Here is a 22834-nt window from a genome sequence, read left to right as displayed (position 1 = left end):
TATTCACCATTCAAATAAGAGATTACATTAGGAAGCAAATGCAACAATTAAGTTCATTTCTTTTTTCTCTATGAGAAATACCACTTAGGAAGTTCAATAAGTTCAAGTAAATCAGATGAGTTGTGCAATATAGCCTCTGTGAAATGAAAATACATGAAATAACCCAAAACTGTTAAAAACTGAAAGCTTAAAGACCAGCAGGCACCAAAGTGAGGAAATTAAAGTTGTTTCACTGCAGTTAAAGACTGTATGCCTTTACATTGTGCTGTTCAAACAGTTTAAGCAAATAAGCTACTACAAATAAATTAAATCAGATAATACCTTAAATAGAAGTGCTTGTAGCTGGTTCGTTTTCCCTTTTGAACTATAGTATTGGGCAGTGTTGCCCACACCTGAGATTTAGACCCTCCCTCGACTCCTCCTCTTGTACTCTCCGACTGTCTTGACTCTGAGATCTGTTAGTACCAGATCGCAACCCCTCCTGAGGATGAACTTTCCCATCAGGGAGTTTGAATTCAACAGATGCGAATGAAGACATACTTCCATTTTTCTTTGCCCACATTTTAGAAGACTCACCCATTGGAGATACCTTAAGTTCCTTGTTTCTCCTAGCGTTCCCTCCACTGCTGCCATTATTGACACTTTGGGCATCCAAGAGAGGATCAGAGTCACTGCTATGTGACATATTGAAGTACATACATTTTGGTGTAGGGGGTTTAGCCATGTCCTCCATCTCAGAAGAGGATATTACAGCCAGAGGCGAGGCTTGGTTCTCACAATATGGGTAGGCTGAAAACTCACTCCTGTTGTCCTGAGCCGTGTCAGCTGATGTGATATCTGCATTTCCATACATTCCCATAGTTGCAGGAGGAGAGTTACGGATAAGGTGGTTTTCCTTGAGAAGCCACCTGCCTTTATCAATCAGCACTCCCTCTCCAGAGTCCACATTATCTTTTAAAGCCATGCACTGTACCGACTCAGAGTCTCCGTCAAGTGAACTTTTATTGCTTGGTGATCTACTGTGGGACAGTGTCTCTTGGATTGCGCTTTTAGTATCCTGAAAAGAAGCAAGACTGCTGCTTTTTAAACTTGGACTGGGAATAGGTTTTGTTGTCATCAATGTAGACGATTTCATCAAGCCGTTCTCGTTTACATGGTTTATTCTTTTTGGCTTCTCTGAACTTTGTTTTATGATTTCTCGAAAAATACGTAACCTCTCCGCCTCCTCTTCTCCGCTCTCCGTAAAAAGCTCCTGCGATTGGTACCCACCATTGTCGGATGTCTCAGGCCTGTAATCAGACAGATCTGATGTATTCGGGCTCGGGAGACATTTTTGACCGTACTGATCATCTGTCCTTTGGCAAGCCATAAACATCTCCCTCATTTTGCATTTGTCTGGCTCTATTCTGAGGTTGCCATTTGAATCACATGTGACAGTCAGGGTAGAGGACAACAAAGCCGAATTAATTAAGTCTAACAGCTCTTGTGAGATCTCAGTTGAATGTAGTAGATAATGATAGCCATGTTCCATACCCAAAGCTTTATCAAACTGGTGCTCACTTGTACTCTGCATACTGCTGCATGACTCCCCTTCCACAGAATCTTTAGTGTCAGTACACAAGTGTCTAACACCATTCACGCTATTATGAGAATCAAGCAAACCTACATAGTCTTCCTCTTCTACATCACATTCTTCAGCAGAACTGTCCTTTTTAGTGAGACTACCTTCCTCTAATGTCTGAACTTCGCAGTGTTCGGAATCACTTGTGTTTGGCTTTGTTTCTGTCCCATCCTCATCCACAGCCTCATGATCAGAGATTTTACAGGAGTCTGGTTCAGCATCTGGATCTACTCTATAAACTTCATAGCTCTCATGGTCCACCTCATTAATGTTGAGTTCTTCCACAAGCCCATTTTCAATTTGCTGCATTTTCTCATATTCAGCTTCAGGAGTCATACCATTTTCATCATTACTAACATATTGAGGGCTGCTGTTGCAGTGTGGATCAGGATCCTCACCTTCTGAGACCTCTGACACATCTTCTCGTTGATCTGCATCTTTGACATCTGGAGACATCACCCAATCATCTTCTTGGCTGGATGATTCTAATGTTTGCTCTCTACATTCACCCTCTGTATCATGATGAGGCGAAGATGTCTCTGAGGGCTCTGAGTGAATGGACTTACATTCTGATAAGATGGACTTGTTTTCTTGTTCATGTCCTCCATCACTAATCATTTCCTCAAAATCAGAAAGATCAGCTTCCTCTCTGACGCAGTCCTCAACTGTACTGTATTGATTGTCCTCATTTAGCTCAGTTGCCTCTCTGTCTAAAAATGGCACACACTCAGTTTCTAATGCTGAACATGAGCGTTTGGCATTTGTGTCGTCGGGTTCTGAAGCATCTGATTGTTCGCTAGCTACCCTGATGTTCTGAATGGTGTCCTCCTCCTCAACATCAGTGTTTCGTTGTTCTATAATCTCTGGCGTTACATTGTCCTCGCTTCCAGACATATTGTCTTGGTGATCAGAGAGCTCAGAAACTTCTTCTACAGCTACATCTGTCATCTCTTGTTCTGATGTTGGAGAACGATTTCCTTCACCATCGTTGTTTTCAGATTCTGAGTCTTCATACATTACCCTTTCTTGCATGTTCTCTGCATTCATCTGGTTGTTATCAGATGTTTCTAAAACCTCTGCTTTACTTGAATCTCTACCATTAACCTCAGGTGATTGATTGGGCACTGCTATACCAGAATCTTCTATAGTTTCTGAGTCAGAGGAATGAGCTTGAATTAAACACAGTTCCTGAGATTCTGGTTCCATTGGATCATTTGTTATGTCATCATTGGTTTTGCCATTATCTTGGCCGATATTCTCCTTTTCCTCTTCCATGTCAGCAGCTTTCTCAAAACTACCACTTAAGGAGCCATCTTCATTTTCCTTTTCTTTACCCGAGATTTCACTGGTGGCATCATCATGGTTGATTAAGTCTGCTTGATTAAAATACTTTAGTTCTCCTTCAACAAGAGAGGAAATCTCTCTGTGAAGATCTTTAGGCATGTTCAGTTCATCCAGTAACTGTTCTATACAAAAACTTTGCTGTTTGTCCTGATTTTCCGTTTCTCCTTCTAAGTCCACTTCTACAGCAAACTCCTGCTCTGAGAATCTTGGTGACAGCGGCGGACTATCTTCAAAGACATTTTGCTCTTGGAAATCTCTCCAGCTTTGTTTTAATTGGGATGAAGTTGAACTTTGAAGACTGGTCAAGCTGGCCTTTAGCTCGTCTTCATCTTTAATATTGGATATTTTTTCCAAGGACTGCATTACCTGCAGGGCCTCTGGACACACATTAGAGTTGCTGGCTTGTGAATCATCTTTGTAGAGAACTGAAAGTCCATCTCTCAGAGTCATCAGTGTCAAGAAAGACAGAAGAGCTCTCGAGGGAGAACCAAAGGCAGAGGCCACCTGAGAGGGAAAATCCGGGAGACTACTGGACTTTTCTCTTTCCAAAGGTGTTAAGAGGGTCTGACTAAACGCCCGCTTGATGGACTGAACAGACAAACACAACTGTTGCACAACCGGTTTCATGCCTGACCTAACTTTGACCTCTGTACTTTGTGATGTCTTAGAAGGGTCGGGTGGAACCAAGTTCTCAGATGACTTGTGCATTCTTACAAGACCCTCCTGTTCAGAATGTACCCTCAAAATTGGCATCGATTTACAAAATTCTATCGGCCTCTGTGGCTCGGTTGGCTCTCCCTCACACCTTATTTGTACAGGTGGGCGAGATGTTGGCCTCTCGTCAGCATTATCTTCTAGAGAAGGGCCTTCAACAGCTACGCTATCTTTTTCAGGGTCACTTTTAATAATAGAGCCATCAGTGGAGTCACTCCCTATCTGGAATACTGCTCTTGGTACAACCTCTGGATGGTTTGTTTCATCATCATAGGGCACAGATTCTGGTTCAATTTTATTTAGCCAGCTTATTGATATGTAAATCAACATATTGATTTACACTGGTAGAAGACAATTGTAGCACAGGCAATGACACACTTTCACTCAACTCCTGTTTTTCTTTAGAGGATTTTGATCTGACACCATTCATTGACCTTTGTTTCGGTAGCCTCTTTATTGGGGAAGCTGGATGGGCTGGCGATTTAATGTCTAAAGTATTCTTCTTTAATTTAGGCTGCTGAGAGTCATGGTCCTTTGTGTTTACTTTGTGGGAAATGTCTTTGATGGTTTTATCTTTTAACTTGAGATCTTTATCTGACCGACTTTGATTCCCAGTATTGAGATTAAAGTTTCTAATCTTTGGAGAACTTTCAAATGTTTTTGTCTTCTTATTTTTGTCTCTTACAGCTTTGTGTTCACGTCTATCACTTTCTGCTGAGCTAGTCTTTTTCTCTGATCCTGTGTGGCTTGGTGTGTCTGAAGTCATTTGGAGGTCTTTTGAAGACCCTGAAGCACTGCCCCTTATTTTTTTCCCAAATCCAGTTGATTCAGAAGAAGTACTTTTCTTTGATTTTTTGGACTTTGGTGTATTATTTTTATTACTAACAATGCTTTTATCATCAGAGACTTGTTCCATCACTGCTGCTGGATGCTTAATTTCCTTTTCAGTCATTTCTGACATGCACTCAACCAAAGTTTGTTTTTCATCATCAGTAAGGATGGATGGATTGTTGTTAATTTTTTTGGGAGGTGTTGAACAGGCAGATGACAATGACAGCATATTAGTTTTTCCACCATCCTGGGAGTTGGACCTTGTGGACTGCCAAGTTAGATCTACATCACAATCATTACTTGACAAACAGGGTTCTGAGTCTGTTGAGCCTGGCTTAATTTGAGGCAAAGCTTTTGTGTGATATCCAGGCTTGTTGTCAACATACACCTGCGTATTTGCATTGTAATTGTCACCCGTACCCTGTGATTCATGTTTGTGCATCACAGTCTCTGTTATTCCCATCGTCCCATTGTTTTGTAGCTGAGGAATCTGTGCAACACCTGAGGATCTAAAGGAGGAGTCAGACTTTTTCTGCCTAACCTCTCCTGATTCACTCTTCCCAGGTTTTGACACAGTTCTTGTGCTGCTGCTACTAACTACACAGTAACCCTCCGTCAGCTCTCCCTGTGCAGTTCGCTCCATGTATGAGTACGCACCTACTGTACTCTCCTGAACTTCAGTCTCTGAAACGGTTTTGATGTTTTCGACTGAGGCCTCTTTTCTTCGTTGTCTGGAACCTGGAGTGGGTGGCCTTCTATATATGGACTTAGGCGTTTCAGAAGATGCATCACTGCCATAATATTCCCTTTCTTCTTTGATGAATGCTGCAGATTTGTTAGCGAGTGTATTGATTTCTTTAGAATCTAGGCTGTGAGGTCCATCTGACCCTTTACCTGAGTCATTGGTTACATCTAATGAGTTTGCACCCGACCGTGGCTTGGAATTGCACACTGCACTCTGCTGGTTATTAACGGAAATGCGGCTCAGTGTAGTTGTCCAGTGGATCATTTCCTCTTGTTTTATAGTAAGATGCACCTTCATCTCCACTGTCATGCTGCCATCTTCATTGACCTGGAATGATTTTTCAATGTCATCTTCGGTAGGCATAATGGGGTAATTCCTCTGCTCCACACCATTGGTATAGTCACAAGTCTCCATCTGGTCTGATCCCATTGGCTGACTGCCTTCAGTTTCCATTGATTCATTCATTGTTCTATTCTGCTCTGTCAGATTTCCATTTAGAGACTTATTGATCTGCTCTACAATGAACCTCTCAGAAGATAAAGAGAAATTCCTTGATCTTGAAATAGTTCCAGCTGGAAAAAAATTTTCTTCTTATGGATGAATGATTCGATATTGTTAGAAGGCAAAAGATGGAAGACGGTGAGGGAAAAAAAGGGGAAAAAAACATCAACAATTAAACTTGAAAATCACAATGTAAGATCTGAAGTGCTAAAATAAATTATAATTTGGGCTTACGTAATAGTGTCTCAGTTTGTGTTGGATGCAACGATTCAGATATCCTTGAATGGACTTTAGTGGAAGCTTGGAGATTGTAGGTTCCTGTTCTGAAGGGTTCATTACCAGCTGCCACAACAATCCCAGAGCACAAGATGAGGGCAGGAAGTCCTTCAACCTACGTATATAAATAGAAAAGAAACTCATGTGCATCCAGTAAATAACTTCTTTTTTCAGAAGTTCAAACTTTAGGACATAAGTTTGACAGCTCACATGAGCTTTAGTCAGTCATGTGTGTGACATTCCTTAAGACACCACAAGATTATAGTGTACTCTCACAGCTGGGGGTAAGAAAAACATCATGGCTTAGTACATCAAGGATTGATGGAATGAGTAATGAACAAAGACATAGTATACTTTGAAGTTTAAAAGCTAAAAAGGTCAAAATCTTGCACAAAACATACCTAATAGGCTAAAAATGCAATGACAAGGCAAAACAAAACTGTCTCAAATATATTTTAAGACAGGTATTGTAAAAAAGTTGTTTAACAGTGCCAAAATCTTTTGTACAAAACTAAAACACTACAGTGTAATATCACAGCATTTTAGTTTCTTTTTTCTGTTAGTCAAAGATATAGTAGTATAATTGAGTTTTTACATAAAAATCATCAAAATTAATGTACTTATTTTTAGAACATATTGATTTTTTAAAAATAACTTTATTTATATACTTTTTGAAGGGCACAGTGATGTGTGAAATAAAGAAAAATGATTTCAGTAACTTAAGCCAACTGTAGTGTTAGCAGTTCAGATCCTTAACTGGTTGACAGTTACCACTATTTGCTATATTTAACCTTCTGATATATGGTGTCCAAAATGGTGTTTTCTGGAGCCGGAGGGTTTAATTAAATTCTAGCATCCTTGTTGACCTTAACATTTAACATTAAAAGCAAAGTACATTTAGTAACTGACAAAATATATATACTTCGTTTTATACATTTCAATAAAAATGTAAAACGTATAAAACCAGAAAAGTATTCAATAGAATCTCAAATATCCATTGTATAAGGCCTGAGTATAGAATTCTGTGTTTTTCTGTCAATATGGGGTGCTGTGTGTACATTAACGAGGAAAAAAAAATTAACTTAAATGATTTTAGCAAATGGCTGCAATATAACAAAGAGTGAAAAATTTAAGGGGGTCTGAATACTTTCCGTACCCACTGTAGCTATATACTATAGTACATTTTGTCTTTAGATTTTAGATGTGTATATGAAACTTACCAAAAATTTCAGAACATTATTAATTTTATATAAACCAGTGTTACAACCAGCAGGACCAATATACCAATATATTATTGATAGCAAAAGACATATTTATATATAGAATTATTTCTTTCACCTTGTCATACAGCCTACCCAAGAATATGTTGATATAAGGCCATACCTATTTATTTATTGAAATCTGAATCCTACTTTAGAACTAATTTTCATCTATTAAATTGATTAACTACTCCGTTCTATTTCTATGTCTATTATAATTAATGATGTTGCAATGACAAACCTTCCAGCATGAAAGTCTGAAATTTACAAGCAAAGTGTTAAGCTTGATCTTTGAAATCCCACTGAGAAGTCAGGACGACAATTTATAGGCTGATTTTGGAAAACGAATTGTCTGCATATTCAGCTACACCAGAAAAAGGCCACAGCCTCCCACAGTCCAGAACATCATTACCCTTGTGCATTATATTCTAATATCTACACATATCCTCCTGACTACCAGGAAAAAACAGTTTTGTGAATTTAGTATTTTGTTATGTCATTACATTGTTTAGAGTATAAGAAAAATATGTTATGAAAGATATTTTTAAAAACCATTTTTCTTTATGAAAAATGCGTGTAAAATGGCCATAAACGAGTTTTTCCATTATATACAATTTATCTATAAACTGTATCTAATTTGCATATCAATGTGTTTTTGGGCAACATAGAATGAACAAATAAGTGCAATAATGGGAGTAATAATTAGCAAGATTTTCATAATAATATCTAATATTTAATAGAGAAAGAAAGAAAGAAAGAAAGAAAGAAAGAAAGAAAAATGTAAAAAGCGGCCTATGCACAGTAAAACTTTCCACAATATTCACTAGCCTACTCTTTATACATTCAAGCAAACTACTGTTATAGGCATTAGACTAACAGAAACAACATATGTTCTGTAGTTTCCACAGTTTTAGCTTCTCATTTTTCTGGGGTATTTCAGCATCCACTACTATCTAATCTATTGCCTTTTCGTGTCAGCCTCCGCTCATTCCCAACATTTGGAGGCACTCAACAAACATATAGCCCACCGCTACATCAATATACTTCGAAATTACGCGCCAAAAGAACTGATTTTGTAATATATCCTCACTGATTATAAAAAGATGACTCTGAGCACCACCGTCGTAGTAAGCACGAGCGCACTCTAGTGTTGCAAACAGAGGTTGCTGGAATCTCACCACACAGTACTTTCAGCACAAATCACTACCAAATCGCTCCACCATACGGCTCAAGATTTTTGACATCTTGTTTATAACATCTGAATCACTTATGTGTGTCAATTTCAAGTGGTGTAAGGATAAACTAGATGCAATGCATTCATTCAGAACGCTTCAAGTGTGACGCGAGTTCGTTTCTTCGATTAGTGTTGCCTGCGCTTTACGTCGATTGATTGATCCATGGCGCTTCTAGTCAATGGTTTGATTAGTGATGTCTAGGCTTTTCATAGAAACGCCTTCCTGCCAGAGGAGAGCTGCTGCGTTCGCCGGCGGTTGAGTGGTGTGTTCGTGTGTGGTTCTACGTTTTTTTATAAATTTAAACTCCGTTTAAATTTAATATTTACCACTAAACATCAATAATGGGTAAGAAAGAAGAGGAAGAGATCATCCGGATCGCAAAAAATATGGATAAAATGGCACAGAAGAAGAACGGGGTGAGGTGTTTTGTCATGAATGAATTTCATGTCTCGGATCAGACGAGGCTAACGTTAGTTACGTAGCAAGCTAACAGCTACACACACGAAGAAGAACTGATTTCATCATCTACAGCGAAACTGAGGATCTGTTTTTCGAATAGATTTAGTGGTTAATGCTTAAGTGAGAGAAATATATAGTGGTTTAGTTTATTGTTTAAGAAACTCGACGCTTAGTGGGGAAATTAGCAGCATTAGCTGTTAGCACGGATAAATGCACAGGGTCAGTCAGCGGGAGGCGGTAATGCAAATTAGGTTATTCTAAAAAAAAAAAACGGACTCTTGCGTTCAGTATGTTTAAAAATATATAATAAAGCAATGTTTTGCCCATATCGTGGAAGTAAAAGTGAGGATAGTTAGGTGTTATGCTACATACTAACTTCTGTTGACGTTTCTGTAAACATGCTTATGTGTTATTGAAGTTCCCATAAAGTGTATTGTGTCTATCAGTGTATCATAATGACATGTGTTTTAGTAAGCCGTGTTTTTTTATTAGGCCGGTGCACTGGACTTACTAAAGGAACTAAAGAATATACCCATGACCCTGGAGCTTCTGCAGGTATGTTTACTCTGTTGTTCACGGCTCCTCATTCGCGCTTCGGTGCTTGAATACAGTTTAACGAGAGATTTCTACTGCTTCTCTTACGAATAGTCTACGAGGATCGGGATGTCGGTCAATGCCATCCGCAAGCAGAGCACAGACGATGAAGTGACCTCACTGGCCAAGTCCTTGATCAAATCCTGGAAGAAATTGCTTGGTAATTGTAATCAACAAATAACATAAGCTTTTTCATTTGAATCTGTGTGAGCAAAAAGTGTTTTTTAAAATGCTGTAAGCATTTCTTATTAGTTTTTCCTCCAATTTTACAGATTGGTTGAATTTCCCATATGTAGTTTCTTGGTTATTAAGAGGTCATATAATGCTTGTATCAGCATGCTTATATTTAATTTAGACACTTAAGCTGCAATTAAAGTATGAATTCCATTATGTTAGAAGTATCAAGTATTAAACCAGTCATTGCACTGCACACACATTTTTAAAGTGGGCCTTATGTGTCTAAATACTTTTTGGGGCTTTGCTTATAATATAATGTATAATACTGAATAATTCATTTCAAACTACTCGTTTAGTTTCTTATGTAACATTAATATAAGTCATGATGGGTTTGTGTTGTTGTAATACCAGTAATTGCCTGTATGTGGTAGCAACTGCAGGTTTCCTTTTTTTACAATATTTTGAATCACCACACAGATATATAGGTCAATTTTTGATCATTTTTAGTATTACACTGATGAAATGTCTAACGAGTGGTTTTGACATCCAGATGAACCTGCTGCGGAAAAGAACTCTGATGAGAAAAAGAAGGAACACACAACACCAGTGGTTTCACCATCTCAAGCCAGCCCGGAGCCCAGAGAGGAGAGGTACCAAGACCATTTTAATGGTCATAAGATTAAATAAATCATATCATTAAATAATCACATTGCTCATTAAATAAGGCGTTATAGATCTAACTTCCTCATCCTCTGATTTCTATTCCTTTTTCCTCTGTCTCTTTATTTCTTCTCTCTCAGCTCAAGCAGTAATTCTAGCAGTAAGAGTGAGTCTGTCGATGTAGCACCCAACACACTGATAGCCACTTTCCCACGAGCACCAGGCACATCTGACTCAGTCCGTATCAAGTGCAGGGAGATGCTGTCAAGTGCTTTGCAAACAGGAGGCAAGTCATGGCAGGCAATTCTTCCGCACGCATATTTTTAAGTCTTGCCAAGAGTATTTAGACCTGGTACTAATTTTGTTATCTTTCTGAATTATAAATCGTACATTCAAACTTGAGTGAATGGTGCAAAATGCATGGAATACTTTGATTAATACTAATTTAATTGGACTCTTTAATTATATATCAATTTAATAATTTATTTTTGTGTAATTTTTAGACTGTCATATTACTTTCATATGAAATTAAAGACAATTTTAGCTAATTGAAAATGTTTATATATATGATTATGGTCTGTATACTTTTTCAAGGGGTGTGTATGTGTGTGTGTATATATATATATATATATATTAGGGATGTCAATTTTCGATCATTTCCATGATCGATCGTCGTTTAAATTAACGATCGATTAATCGTTAACTTTAATGCTGAGATGTATTTGGAGGTTATTACTCACGTCTTATTCGGCACAAATCCAAATGTTTCCATATTCGTAATGTATTTGAATGTTAAACTATTATTTATAATGTAAACTAGGCTTGTACTTTACACGCATTCGCATATAGACGGAAAAGATCATCCTCTTCACATGAGCAAAAAAGTCCTTGGCATAACAGCAGAGTGGACCGCTATACTACGGTCTATTTAAACTGACCAGTTTTTATATGTTTGGTTGACTGTATTTTATTTTGATAATAAACAGACTGCAATGTAAGTTTGAATTGCTAGAATATGTGGGGTGTGTGCCCGCGAGGCGCTGGTGCGATCGAACAGCTGAAACATAAAAAACTCAATTTTTGGAGTAAGATATAATCCGCAGAAGTGTTGCAATCGAGGGAAAGATGAATGCGGCCAAGTACAGGGATATCCTGGACGAAAACCTTCTCCAGAGTGCTCAGGACCTCAGACTGGAACTAAGGTTTACCTTCCAACAAGACAATGACCCTAAGCACACAGCTAAAATAACGAAGGAGTGGCTTCACAACAACTCTGTGACTGTTCTTGAATGGGCCAGCCAGAGCCCTGACTTAAACCCAGTTGAGCATCTCTGGAGAGACCTAAAAATGGCTGTCCACCAACGTTTACCATCCAACCTGATAGAACTGGAGAGGATCTGCAAGGAGGAATGGCGGAGGATCCCCAAATCCAGGTGTGAATAACTTGTTGCATCTTTCCCAAAAAGACTCATGGCTGTATTAGATCAAAAGGGTGCTTCTACTAAATACTGAGCATTTTTCAGTTTTTCTTTTTTAATAAATCTGCAAAGATGTCAACAATTCTTTTTTTTTCTGTCAATATGGGGTGCTGTGTGTACATTAACGAGGAAAAAAAAATTAACTTAAATGATTTTAGCAAATGGCTGCAATATAACAAAGAGTGAAAAATTTAAGGGGGTCTGAATACTTTCCGTACCCACTGTATATATATATTTGCATTTTTCTTGTTTTTAAATGGTTAAAGTGTTGTCCTTTTCTTTTAGATGATTACATTGCGATTGGTGCTGACTGCGATGAACTTGGAGCTCAGATAGAAGAATATATCCTTTTCATATTCATCCCAAAAAAAGTAGCAATTGTTATTGAAATGTGAGCGAAGTCTGAAAAAATACTAGTTGTCAGCATACTAAATTTCACATGCATTTCCTTGATCAACTTGCACGTATCTTTTTGGAGTTAAAAAATACTGATATGAAATACAAGAATCGCGTACGAAGCCGAATATCCAATCTTAAGGATGCAAAGAACCCCAACCTGAGAAGGAATGTGCTGTGTGGGAATGTGAGTCCAGACCGCATAGCAAAAATGACAGCAGAGGTGAGTGACAACCAGTTCACTTTAACATTGTGTAATAATTATAGAAACATGTTCTCTCTCATACTGACATTGTGGAAATCTAAATCCAACAGGAAATGGCAAGTGATGAGCTGAAGGAGATGCGTAAGAATCTGACCAAAGAAGCCATCAGGGACCACCAGGTGGCCACTTCTGGGGGCACCCAGACTGACCTGTTTACTTGTGGCAAGTGCAAAAAGAAGAAGTGTACCTACACCCAGGTAATCCTAGACGATGTTTATGAATGTCAGTGTAGGGTTTTTTATTTATACATTTTATAAACGCAAAACTTTCTTTAGGTTCAAACTCGAAGTGCTGATGAACCGATGACAACATTCGTCTTCTGCACTGAATGTGGAAATAGGTGGAAGGTATGTTTTTTCTTTTGCTATTTTATTTTGTTGTATCCATTGGTAAATTGATATTATCCACAAACAAGACAAATGGAATTAACGCTGTCTCTATTCAATCTGTTTCCACAGTTCTGCTGAAGTTGGGGTTTGTTCTCTGTGTTTGGAGATGTAGCTAAATTCCAGGACCACGTTTCTGTATCATGGACAACAATTTAATGGCGCACCTGATGTACAAAGGCCACACTCAACTGTTTGTTTTATTTTAATGGTCCAAACTCATGTCCTGTGTTTTAACTTGACGTATAGCTAGGCCATAGGCCTTTGGACTATGATCAATGTTGTCGAATTTCTGTTTTCTTTTACCATCACTTTTTATACGTAGTTAAATATTTTGACGACATACAACATTCATATTTAGACAGTTTTGCTTTGCTCTAATGAAAACTAGTCAAAAATATTTAATTTTCCTAGACAGACTTGCCCATTTTCAAATAAAATGCTTTTAGCATATGTTTGCTTCTGGTAACGGCTCAAGATTTTTTTAACCTCATTCATTTGGAAGCGACTTTGAGTTTCTTTGGCACTCTGAATTATACATATTTATATGCATGATTTACACATTTTTACTGTGTATATGGCTTTTACTTCCAGGAGTAAAATGTTTTAAAGATTGATGGTGTTTATGATTTTTATACGTCATATTAACAAGACGTCACATTATATATCTGAGATGGTTGATTTTCTTGTCAATTCTTTTTTTAGTCTTATAGATCAAGTTCACTGTAGGTTCTTGTTTTTTTTTTTTAAGTGATTTGTGCATGATCGGGATCTGAATTAATATTTGAGTCCCATCCATAACATAATCTCTTTTTTTTTAATGTTATGTTTTGTTTGGTAGAGGTCATGTGTTTGTTTTTTTTCTGAGGTTTTCTCCAAAATAAAAAAGCTAATAATTTAACAAGCAACAAAGAGCATTCCCATAAAACAGATTTATAATGAGATAATGTGTTGTAAAATATATAAATATATATACATCAGCATATTAGATAAGTCATGGCAATGTTACTTTTGACATCGGCAATCAATACAAAGTGGATAGTACTTGCCTTGCGTCCAGATGACATGTTGCTCAGTTTAGTGAATTTCTATCGCTCTCTTCTCAAATGATTTTGCTGTAGTATCCACTACTGCCTTGATGTCCTAATAAGCCCCTTGCATTAGCAATGTCTCATCTGAATAACAAACAACCCTTTGGTGGTTGTTCTTGATGTGCTTTTGTGCAAATGGAAAACAGGAGGTTTGTATCATCCTAAAACCACTGCATCTTTGCTCATCATTTACAGTAGTTTAAGATAAGCAGAACAACTCGCCCATTTTTAATAAGAAAAGATGTTTACATTAATGCTCTATATATACACTAACTTTAGCCCTTAGAAACAGTTAAATGTTAAATGGGGAGGACACTTGCTTCAAGGTTATTTTGTGAGGTTCCCAGGTGCATCCTCTCCAGAGCAGAGAGCGAGTAGGCAGCACGGTTACGCTCCACTGTAAATGAAGACCAAACTGAAACCCCTGGGGTTATTCTGAATATTTGGATTCGTTATTTACATGTCAAATGGCAAATACAGATCAAATAATGCCATTTTTGGTACTGGTGATTTTCTAAAAAAAATTTGTTTTTGATTATACATTTATATGCATGCCCTACAAATCATATCAATGTATTTTTATAAATATTTTTGATTAACTGATCATTTTATGTATATATTGTATATATATTTTCTATTATTTAAAATTATTTATTTATGGTCCCACAAGCTCATATATGGCATATATGTCAATCCACTATTCCACAGCTCTGACAACAATCACACATTTTAAAATTATTGTGCTTTATTGTATCTTAAAGATTCCAAATGCCCACAAATCATTATTTTTTCTCAATTCGTTAAAACAGAAAAAAACTAATCTGATTACTGTAAACATTCACATATTAATAATTTAAAAATGTATAGTAATTTTTATGTAAACTGATTGGAAAATAACACTTTTTTGTATACTTTACAGAACAAAACAAAAAAAAAGAGAGAGAAAGACAAAAAGATTTATAGGCAGTATAACTCCAAACCATTGGCTTCGATTGTGTTTGAGGTTGATCTATGTGGTGAATCCATCAGCTCAAATTGCACATATCAATTGCACATTTCATATTAAGTTAGTCTAAGACAAGTAGAAGCACCACCATGAAATACATGTTGGTAGATGTATGTCTGGACTGAGATCAATAATCTTAATGAATTGTACCTGACTAACCGACAAACAGACCCACTTTCTTAAATGTGCGACTTCAGCACTTGACAAAACCAATGGTGTTTTTTGCTCCCAAACTAGGGGCAAATGAAGTGCAATAGTTCAATTCAGACGTCACCGTGCAGGACAAGTCATCTCATGAACTGATCAAAGGCCCAGAGTCTACGTACTGTATGTGGCAAGAGTTTAAATCAACTATTGCCAAAAAAAGAGATGCCACAAAATTGAATGTCAAGGCACTTCCCCGAGTGAGGATCTTGTCTTTGAGCGACATGAAAGTCAGGCAACAAAGTAATTCACAGAACTAAAAATATAGTAAGAACTTGGCAGCTCCAATTCTAGATGGTTGTATTGGAGAGAAAGCTAATCGCACAGTTTTACTGGACTTGGCTACTTTGGTGTCATCTACTTATGAGGGTCCTAGCAATAAAACCTGCACCTTCCCATTCAGGGCTCATGTTTAGATCTAAAGCACATTTGATACTGTGGTATAATACCTGCATGTTAAATCTCTTCTATTTGAGGTCATTAGTAAAAAATATTACTACCTCTACATACAGTACTGTACACAAATGAGGCTTTCAGTCTTTATAGTGTCTTTGGGTACATGCAAGGAATAGTTGCCATGCCCAACCAACTCTTAGCTGCTTGTTCTGAATGTAGCATGGGAATAAATGAAAGCTATGATACAGAAAAACACTTATAGATTGATGATATTTCTGTAAATAAATTCTTGATATTTTCTAGCAGTACATAAGGCAGAGAAAATAACTGTACTAAGCTGTCTGATATATGCTATTTGATTTTGAATACTGATTTAAATACGTTTCATTCCTTATGATAATATTTATTTCTTATCCATGATACAGTGCAACCTTTTTTAATATAATATATTTCCCCCTTACAATAATTATCTCTTTGATTACACTTTAAAAAAAAAAAATTCTGATAATGATGATTTCTCATTGGAGATGCCAAGTCATTATAATAGGAATTATTTGATAAAGTAGCTGAAACAATACTTTTTACAACAGGGCGGTCCCGTGAGTAGAGCTGAAGTGTTGCCTTGACTTGAGCTTTGATTCTCATACGCATTTTTCATAAGCGGGCAATTCTTGTTACCCATAATTCCCTTTTCTTTAAATATTATAACACGAGAAAAAAAAGGTTGAAGAAATGTAATATAAATTCATAAATATATCTACTGTATATACTGTATATAGCCCACGATTGGTATCACATCTTCCTTCGAACATTGATACAAAAAAAATGAATTAAAAACAATTTAAAAAAACCTTCAACACAAATAAAATAGATTATTTTCTTTAAAACATCTAAACGCACTGATAATCCTTTGGAGCATCGTTTGCTATACTGATCTGTAGCAGTACTTGTGGTGTTGAGCCCTCAGGAAATTTGAGACAATAATTTTTTTTTTTAATCCAGTGACCTGGAGACCTGAGCGTCTTTTTTTCAGGTACAGATCGCTATAGCGGTAAAATCCCTGGGAAGACCCACGCTGAGGTCCTTTTAAACATATTCTACACAAGAAAAGGTAACAAACAAAAGATAGGGAGGGGGCATTCGACCGGGATCACAGAGATCTAAGATTCCACCAGCTGCTCAGGGACTGTCTTGAGCAGGGTTTTGTAGACCGGCGAGTTCATGAATCGCGGATATGAGTCTCTTTGCATTAGTGTGTATATCTGGAGCTGGGCATCGTCAAACGTGTGGGATGATGGCTCCAACATGTTCCTGTTTATAACCTCTCGAACTCTAGAATCGAGGCTCACCTGAAAAAAATGCACAAAAATCAAGAATATTAATCACTCTCATTATACAGGAAATGTGATTAGGTTGTTCATAGACGGGCTGATGCATACTCTCACCTCTTTGGGTGAGAGGATAGAGACGTAGTCTTCATATATTATCCGCGCCCTCTCCTCGATGACGCTCTTATTGGTTTCCTTACTGAATTCCTCGCAGGCTAACCAGAAGAGCATGTTTTCCTCACTGAACTCAGTGCGCAGAAACTGCCGGAAGGCACTTCTTCCAGTGGGGCAGTGCATCAGTTTGTCGAAAGATTGCCCCCACAAGAGGACCTCCTCCGCAGTCGGTTTCAGACTGCCAAAAAACAGAGGGGTCTTAGTAAATTTTGGCAACAAACGAATCAGCAACATGTTTTTTCAGGAAATACTGTTACGGCAAAAATATTTTAGGTCTAATTTGTCAGAAAGTTGCATCTTGCAGAACAATAGTAATTCATTTAAATAAAAATTTTATTGTGTAATTTCTCACCTGGCAAAACTATAGTAATTAAAATAAAATAAAAAATATATGAATATCAAATTACATCTAATTAAAATAACATTGTAGCTAGCCAATATGCCCGTTTTGTTTTTTTGGTTTTTTTGTAAAAGCGACTGACCTTTCTTCGAAGTCCGCATTCCCCTCTGCTTTAAAATCATACGAGGCTCTCCGGTTCCTCTCTTCTCTGTCTTCATTCCTAACAGTGAGACTGCAATGTAGTAAACACATCATGATCCCAAGACACCTAACAGTAGGCATTAGGAAGCCTTGGAGTAGCTTTCACCTGCTCATTGTTCAGTTTATAACTGTAACTGGTGCTCATTATAAACTCACAGCCAGAATGTCATGAGTTCTGGTGGTTTTCAAAGCAGATATCTTGGGATCTCAGACACTTCAGTAAACATTACATAATACTTTACATGCAGAATGAACAAAAATAGTATTTAAATCACATCTAAGCAATATTCCAAGTATATTTACTGTAGTAGAAGATATGGAATAGTCTTGTCAGATGCAATTATTTTCTTATAATACATCGATTTCCTGGTCATTAGTTTGGTCCGAAATGAACCTTGTTAGATAAGATCTCACATTAGCAGTGTAACGAAAGAAAAAACTCCTACCAGGAGCAGCTGCAGCAACAGCACCAACAGAAGCAGCAGGCATTGGAGCCACGGTTCCCCTGGCCAGGCTGCTCGTTCTGCGCCGGTGCTTTGGTGCCCGCCACCGACTCCTGCTGCACCGACATCTGCCTCTTTCGCATCTCCATCCGCTCTGATCCCATGGGCTGCAGGAAACAGCATGCAACTGAGATGGAGCCAATACAACTGCAGCCACAGATATCAAAGGGCCGCATTAATGGTTCAACAAGCAATTGTAGGGTGTAGATTTCGTTATTTTCCTCAAGTCCACTTAAACATTTTGTGGTTTCCATTGGAGAAAATAATGCTTTTAACGAAACAACAAATATGAACGAAAGTGGTTTCCATTAACTGACCGTGCTAGAAAATAAAAGGATGAAACAGCAACCCCCACAAGATGCTGAATGCGCATATGAACTGGGTGAAGAAGACATGTTTTAACTTGACCAGAAACCAAAATGTCCTAGCATGTCACGAACAATAACATGACCTAACATGTCATGTCATACTTATTTCAAAGGGCTCTCCACAGCTGATTTGAATACTTGCATATCACCCATACTTAAACACTTGTCATATTAACACCAACATTTTTTGTAAACAATTTCTAGATTTTGTGTGGAAAAAGTAGTTTTTCCATTATAAAGTCAACCTGTACAACTAATAACTTATAGATTCCAGTTTCCACCATATCTGAATCACAAGCATGTTGATGAAATCGCTTATTATCATAAGATAATTATCACATTCAGTGTTACAGTGCTTCTCATTCTGCAAACATGCTTAGGCCTACAGCACAATAAATTTAGACTTGTTGCCATGTGGGTGGGCTTTCTTCAAGCTTTGGTGTCTGTACTGATTTAAACAACCTGGCTTTGGGGCTCAAACAAACCATGCATTGGGTAAAAAACCGAAGGTTATTTGAAGCAAATAAATAAGGTCCTGGACTGAGCTGTCTTTAAATGCATACAAATAAGAGTTATAATTATCAAATGACTCCTGATCAATAGTTTTGATCTTGCTAAATCTTGCTGTGTTAATTCCAAAGAATCGTGGAATCAAATTCCTCGCTTGAGCTGGAAGATGTTGGAATATTTTGGGGTAGGAGGGGGAGCAGCACGCATCTAGCTGCAGTCAGATCACTTCATCAGTGATCACAGCCGCGGTGCATATAAATGCTCGGCCGTGTTTGATGGTAATAAACAAGATTTAAAAAATAATTTGGTAATTTACGGAATATTTTGTCTGCGTGATTTCAAGACTAGCAAATGATGATGATTACACTGGCTCACAGAAAACACTGATATGGTCTGCTAGATTTTACCGAAGCAGAACAGACGAAAAAAATTAATATTATAGCTTTAAATGTGAACCGCATCCTTAAAGATGGGACGCACTGTGAAAAATAAAAAGACAAAGCGCATTCTACTCTTCTGAAAAGCAAAAAAAAAAAAAACGTAATGGACTAACAGTATTTCCATCGCATATCATCGCATTGCAAAGTGCCACCATGAAGCACAGCTATAATATCTCTTTATCGCCCAGGACAACCATCGAAAAGACATTTGTGTCAAAAATGACATGCCATCTTCAACAATCAAAATCAAAGGTCATTTTCTCCACGGATACCTTGTATATTTAAAAACAACTTAGGATCCCCATACTTACAATTTCACCATGTATACCCAGAGATAAGAGATATTCTTTGCCTTGATTACATCCGTTGGCATAAGGATTTTTTTAAAGACCGGCTGTTTTTTTACAATGCGCATGCGTGTTTCCCGCGAGCTGTGGCGGTGGTAGCGTAAATCCTCTGGATGTCACCGATTCATGATGCACTTACATCTAACGGTGAAACACGACATATGTAAATGTTTTCCTACAATCCTGCGGTTCTTACTTTAAAATTATTTGCATACCCTACGCCACACATCCGCACGCGCAAACGTCAGCTCAATAATAAATAAAACTCAAATATTGTTTTGTGTGTTTAATGGAGGAGGATAGCTAGGTTTAACACTGCTGCCAATGAAACGAGTGGTCATGCAAACCGAGTGTCCCTGTGCGCCTCACATGAGGTGTCAATAATGCGTCATAGAACGTGACTGACAGGGTTATGGTGGACCCTGGGCTTGAAAATATGAGAAAGACCCCCGCCCTAAGCACAGAACATCATACGGAGGTTCCTTTTCTTGTCAGGAACCAGGGCATCCTAAAATCACTTGAGACATAATAGATTCTTTTGCACTCTTAAATGAAATTTGTGTATTTTACAAGAATGTGATAATAAATATTCACCAAATTCAAATAAATAAATAAATAATAGTAATAATAATCAATTATATATTGAAAATAGCCTGTAGACTGGGCAAGACATTGCTCTTTCCTCATAAGAATTGTATTTCAAATATCAATGTTGATCTTGTGGAAGTTAAGAAAAGGGAAAACTAATCCAATTGTTCTTACAGTGTGAAATAATTCAGGAATTTGATCTGAAATTACCCAGTTCTTTAATTTTAGAAAAAAAATATTAGTAGTAGTAGTAGTAGTAGTAGTAATAGCATGCAGCTGATGTCGTTGGAATATTTTGGAAATTTCTTGATTTTTCAAAATCAAATTGTTTATAGTACACCATACTAAGTTCTCAAATTACCAGCCTCTTCCCACTTTTTAACTAAAACATACTTACTTATTAACTCTAATATTATGGTACATAAATTGAGATGCTGGTTGGATCAATTCTTGGTGACAGGAGTATAGAAGTGGATCGCAGCGCCACTGGCTCTGTCCATGGTCCTGAATTCGCAGCAACATCGACAGTTTCGAGCAACCAAAAGCATACAAATACTCATTGTGCAACGAAATACCAAAAATAATAGTAACTCGTTATATTGTAAGCATGAGAACGGTTATAGGCTGATATGAAAACGCTTATGACTTTAACCCAACAACATGACGTGTTCATTTGCTGACATAATTAGCAGTCGCATATAGTCGTGATTACTATCTTTGCTATCTAAGGGCATTACTGACATCTGCTGGAGCTGTGAGTGGAATTGCTGGGGGAAAAAACAAATGTGAGTAAGCCGTCAAAGACGAGCCTGCTGTGCATATTAGAAACGCCGTATTTAAAAGTGATAATGTGCGATGTAAATAATTAATATCCATCGGGAATACTTAGAAACGTGAAACTATAGTTTTAGGTATAGTATATATAGAGACAGAGTCATGACATCCGAAAAGAGAGTGGTAGAGGCACAGCTCAAAGCAAACACTTGGTGGTACTGTTTGACCGCTTGTATAGCGGTCAAATTCCTTTTCCTAAATAACATTTTACCGTTTTTAATGTCTAGGGCTGCATATTTTACAATCATTTGCATCACTAGATATCATATGTTAATTCTTTTAGTTTGCCTCAAAGTATTGGGTTACGAGTCCGACTCTCTAACCATTAGGCCACGACTTCCACGACTTAATATAAAATATCACCTTGTGGAGCATTCAGAAACAGAGAATGACAGATCAAACAAGCACAAAGAACATTAGCATACTGTGTGCTCCAGCACCTTCTAAAAATGCAAACACTGACTTAAGCTGCAGTATCCATGACAGATGAAAGGTTTTAATGCTTTAACAGATATTATCTGAAATCACTCTTCTTAGTGTGTTTAATTTTTTTTAATGCAAACAGTAGCCTTCCTTCCTGATGGAAATGAAAATATATTGTCTAGAGAACATAAGTAATTTAAAATGAAAAGCAATAAATCTACACTCTCTTCTCTACATGTGACATACAGCCACTGGGTTTCTTCAGAGTTCTGAATTAAATATGACTATCAAGTAGTATCATGTAATTAATTTGTTTTCATTAAGAGTTTTTATGTATCAAGAGTGTTCATGTATTTTCTTATGTGACTGTTTCTTATGTGACCAGCATTCAGTGACCGTAGGATTTCTTTAGCTCCAATACATATTCTTATAAAAAGTGAAAGGTCTGTTCTGAAATGATTTCGCATCAAAGTCAATACCTTAATGCCAATAGTGGTGCAGAACTGTTCTTTCTGACCTTTGAAAAAGAAAGGTCAGGAAAAACACAAACCGAGAACTCTCTAGGAGAGCAGAAGCTAGTCTTAAAGTGCCCCTATTATGGATTTTTGAAAATTACCTTTCATGCAGTGTGTAACACAGCTCTAAGTGAATGAAAACATCCTGCAAAGTTTTAAATCTGAAAGTGCACCGTGTATATAAAGTTATTCTCTCTCAAAAGAAAGAGTCGACTCTGAATCATTGAAACAAGTCGTATTTAAAACGAATCCCAAGCCGTTTCATGTTGATGTCACATGAAACATTAGCATTTTGCCGCCCACTTGGTCTTTTCGAGTTGGTCTAAATGAAAATGCAAATTCATTCTTTGCCACTAGGTGCCGCTTTTGGAGCGGTAAAATAGCTGTTAAAACGCTGTAAACAAAGAAGCACTGCGCTCACAAACGCTGCTTTATCAGACATGACCAATCACCGCCGATTAGCATCACGCAAAGGAGGGGTTTGGAAAAATGAATCATTGAGCGAATCGTTTGGGAGTCGTTGAGCAAGTAAGCTAAAAAATAAATGCATATTAAGTCAATGAAAGTGTTTTTTGACCTTGCATGCATGTCAACCTGTTGTTGGGGACTCCCAAAACCAAAATAT

General features: G+C 37.4%; 3 protein-coding genes across 4 annotated transcripts in view; 1 reads left to right on the top strand and 2 right to left on the bottom strand.

Moving 5' to 3' along the window:
- LOC107732544 (oxygen-regulated protein 1-like) lies at positions 1 to 20010 on the bottom strand. Its single transcript, XM_016543906.1, is given in 6 exon segments — positions 1 to 4000; positions 4002 to 5845; positions 5991 to 6147; positions 19575 to 19578; positions 19727 to 19733; positions 19989 to 20010. Coding segments are annotated over 6 exon segments (5670 nt in total). The 3' UTR covers positions 1 to 364.
- Positions 8712 to 13387, top strand: LOC107732572 (transcription elongation factor A protein 1-like). The gene is made up of 10 exons (XM_016543930.1): positions 8712 to 8942; positions 9478 to 9540; positions 9634 to 9739; positions 10307 to 10406; positions 10557 to 10702; positions 12180 to 12236; positions 12359 to 12513; positions 12606 to 12752; positions 12831 to 12902; positions 13014 to 13387. The coding sequence occupies exons 1-10, from the start codon at positions 8868 to 8870 to the stop codon at positions 13020 to 13022; spliced, it is 930 nt and encodes a 309-aa protein (XP_016399416.1). The 5' UTR covers positions 8712 to 8867; the 3' UTR covers positions 13023 to 13387.
- The window catches only part of LOC107732573 (regulator of G-protein signaling 20-like), a 10870-nt gene continuing 2975 nt past the window's right edge, over positions 14940 to 22834 (bottom strand). The window contains exons 1-5 of one of the 2 annotated variants that reach the window (XM_016543931.1): positions 19814 to 19892; positions 18128 to 18291; positions 17623 to 17712; positions 17084 to 17318; positions 14940 to 16987 (exon numbers count right to left, since the gene is read on the bottom strand). In XM_016543931.1, the coding sequence (XP_016399417.1) occupies positions 16799 to 16987; positions 17084 to 17318; positions 17623 to 17712; positions 18128 to 18288 (675 nt within the window). In that variant the 5' untranslated portion in view covers positions 18289 to 18291; positions 19814 to 19892 and the 3' untranslated portion in view covers positions 14940 to 16798. Of the gene's footprint in view, positions 16988 to 17083; positions 17319 to 17622; positions 17713 to 18127; positions 18292 to 19813; positions 19893 to 22834 lie in introns of those variants that run through there. The other variant, XM_016543932.1, reaches the window with a different exon arrangement.

This window comes from Sinocyclocheilus rhinocerous, unplaced genomic scaffold (assembly GCF_001515625.1).
Source record: "Sinocyclocheilus rhinocerous isolate Xijiao unplaced genomic scaffold, SAMN03320098_v1.1 scaffold1420, whole genome shotgun sequence".
NCBI lineage: Eukaryota > Metazoa > Chordata > Actinopteri > Cypriniformes > Cyprinidae > Sinocyclocheilus > Sinocyclocheilus rhinocerous.
Note: the sequence above shows the minus strand (reverse complement) of the source record. Positions and strands in the feature narration are given on the sequence as shown.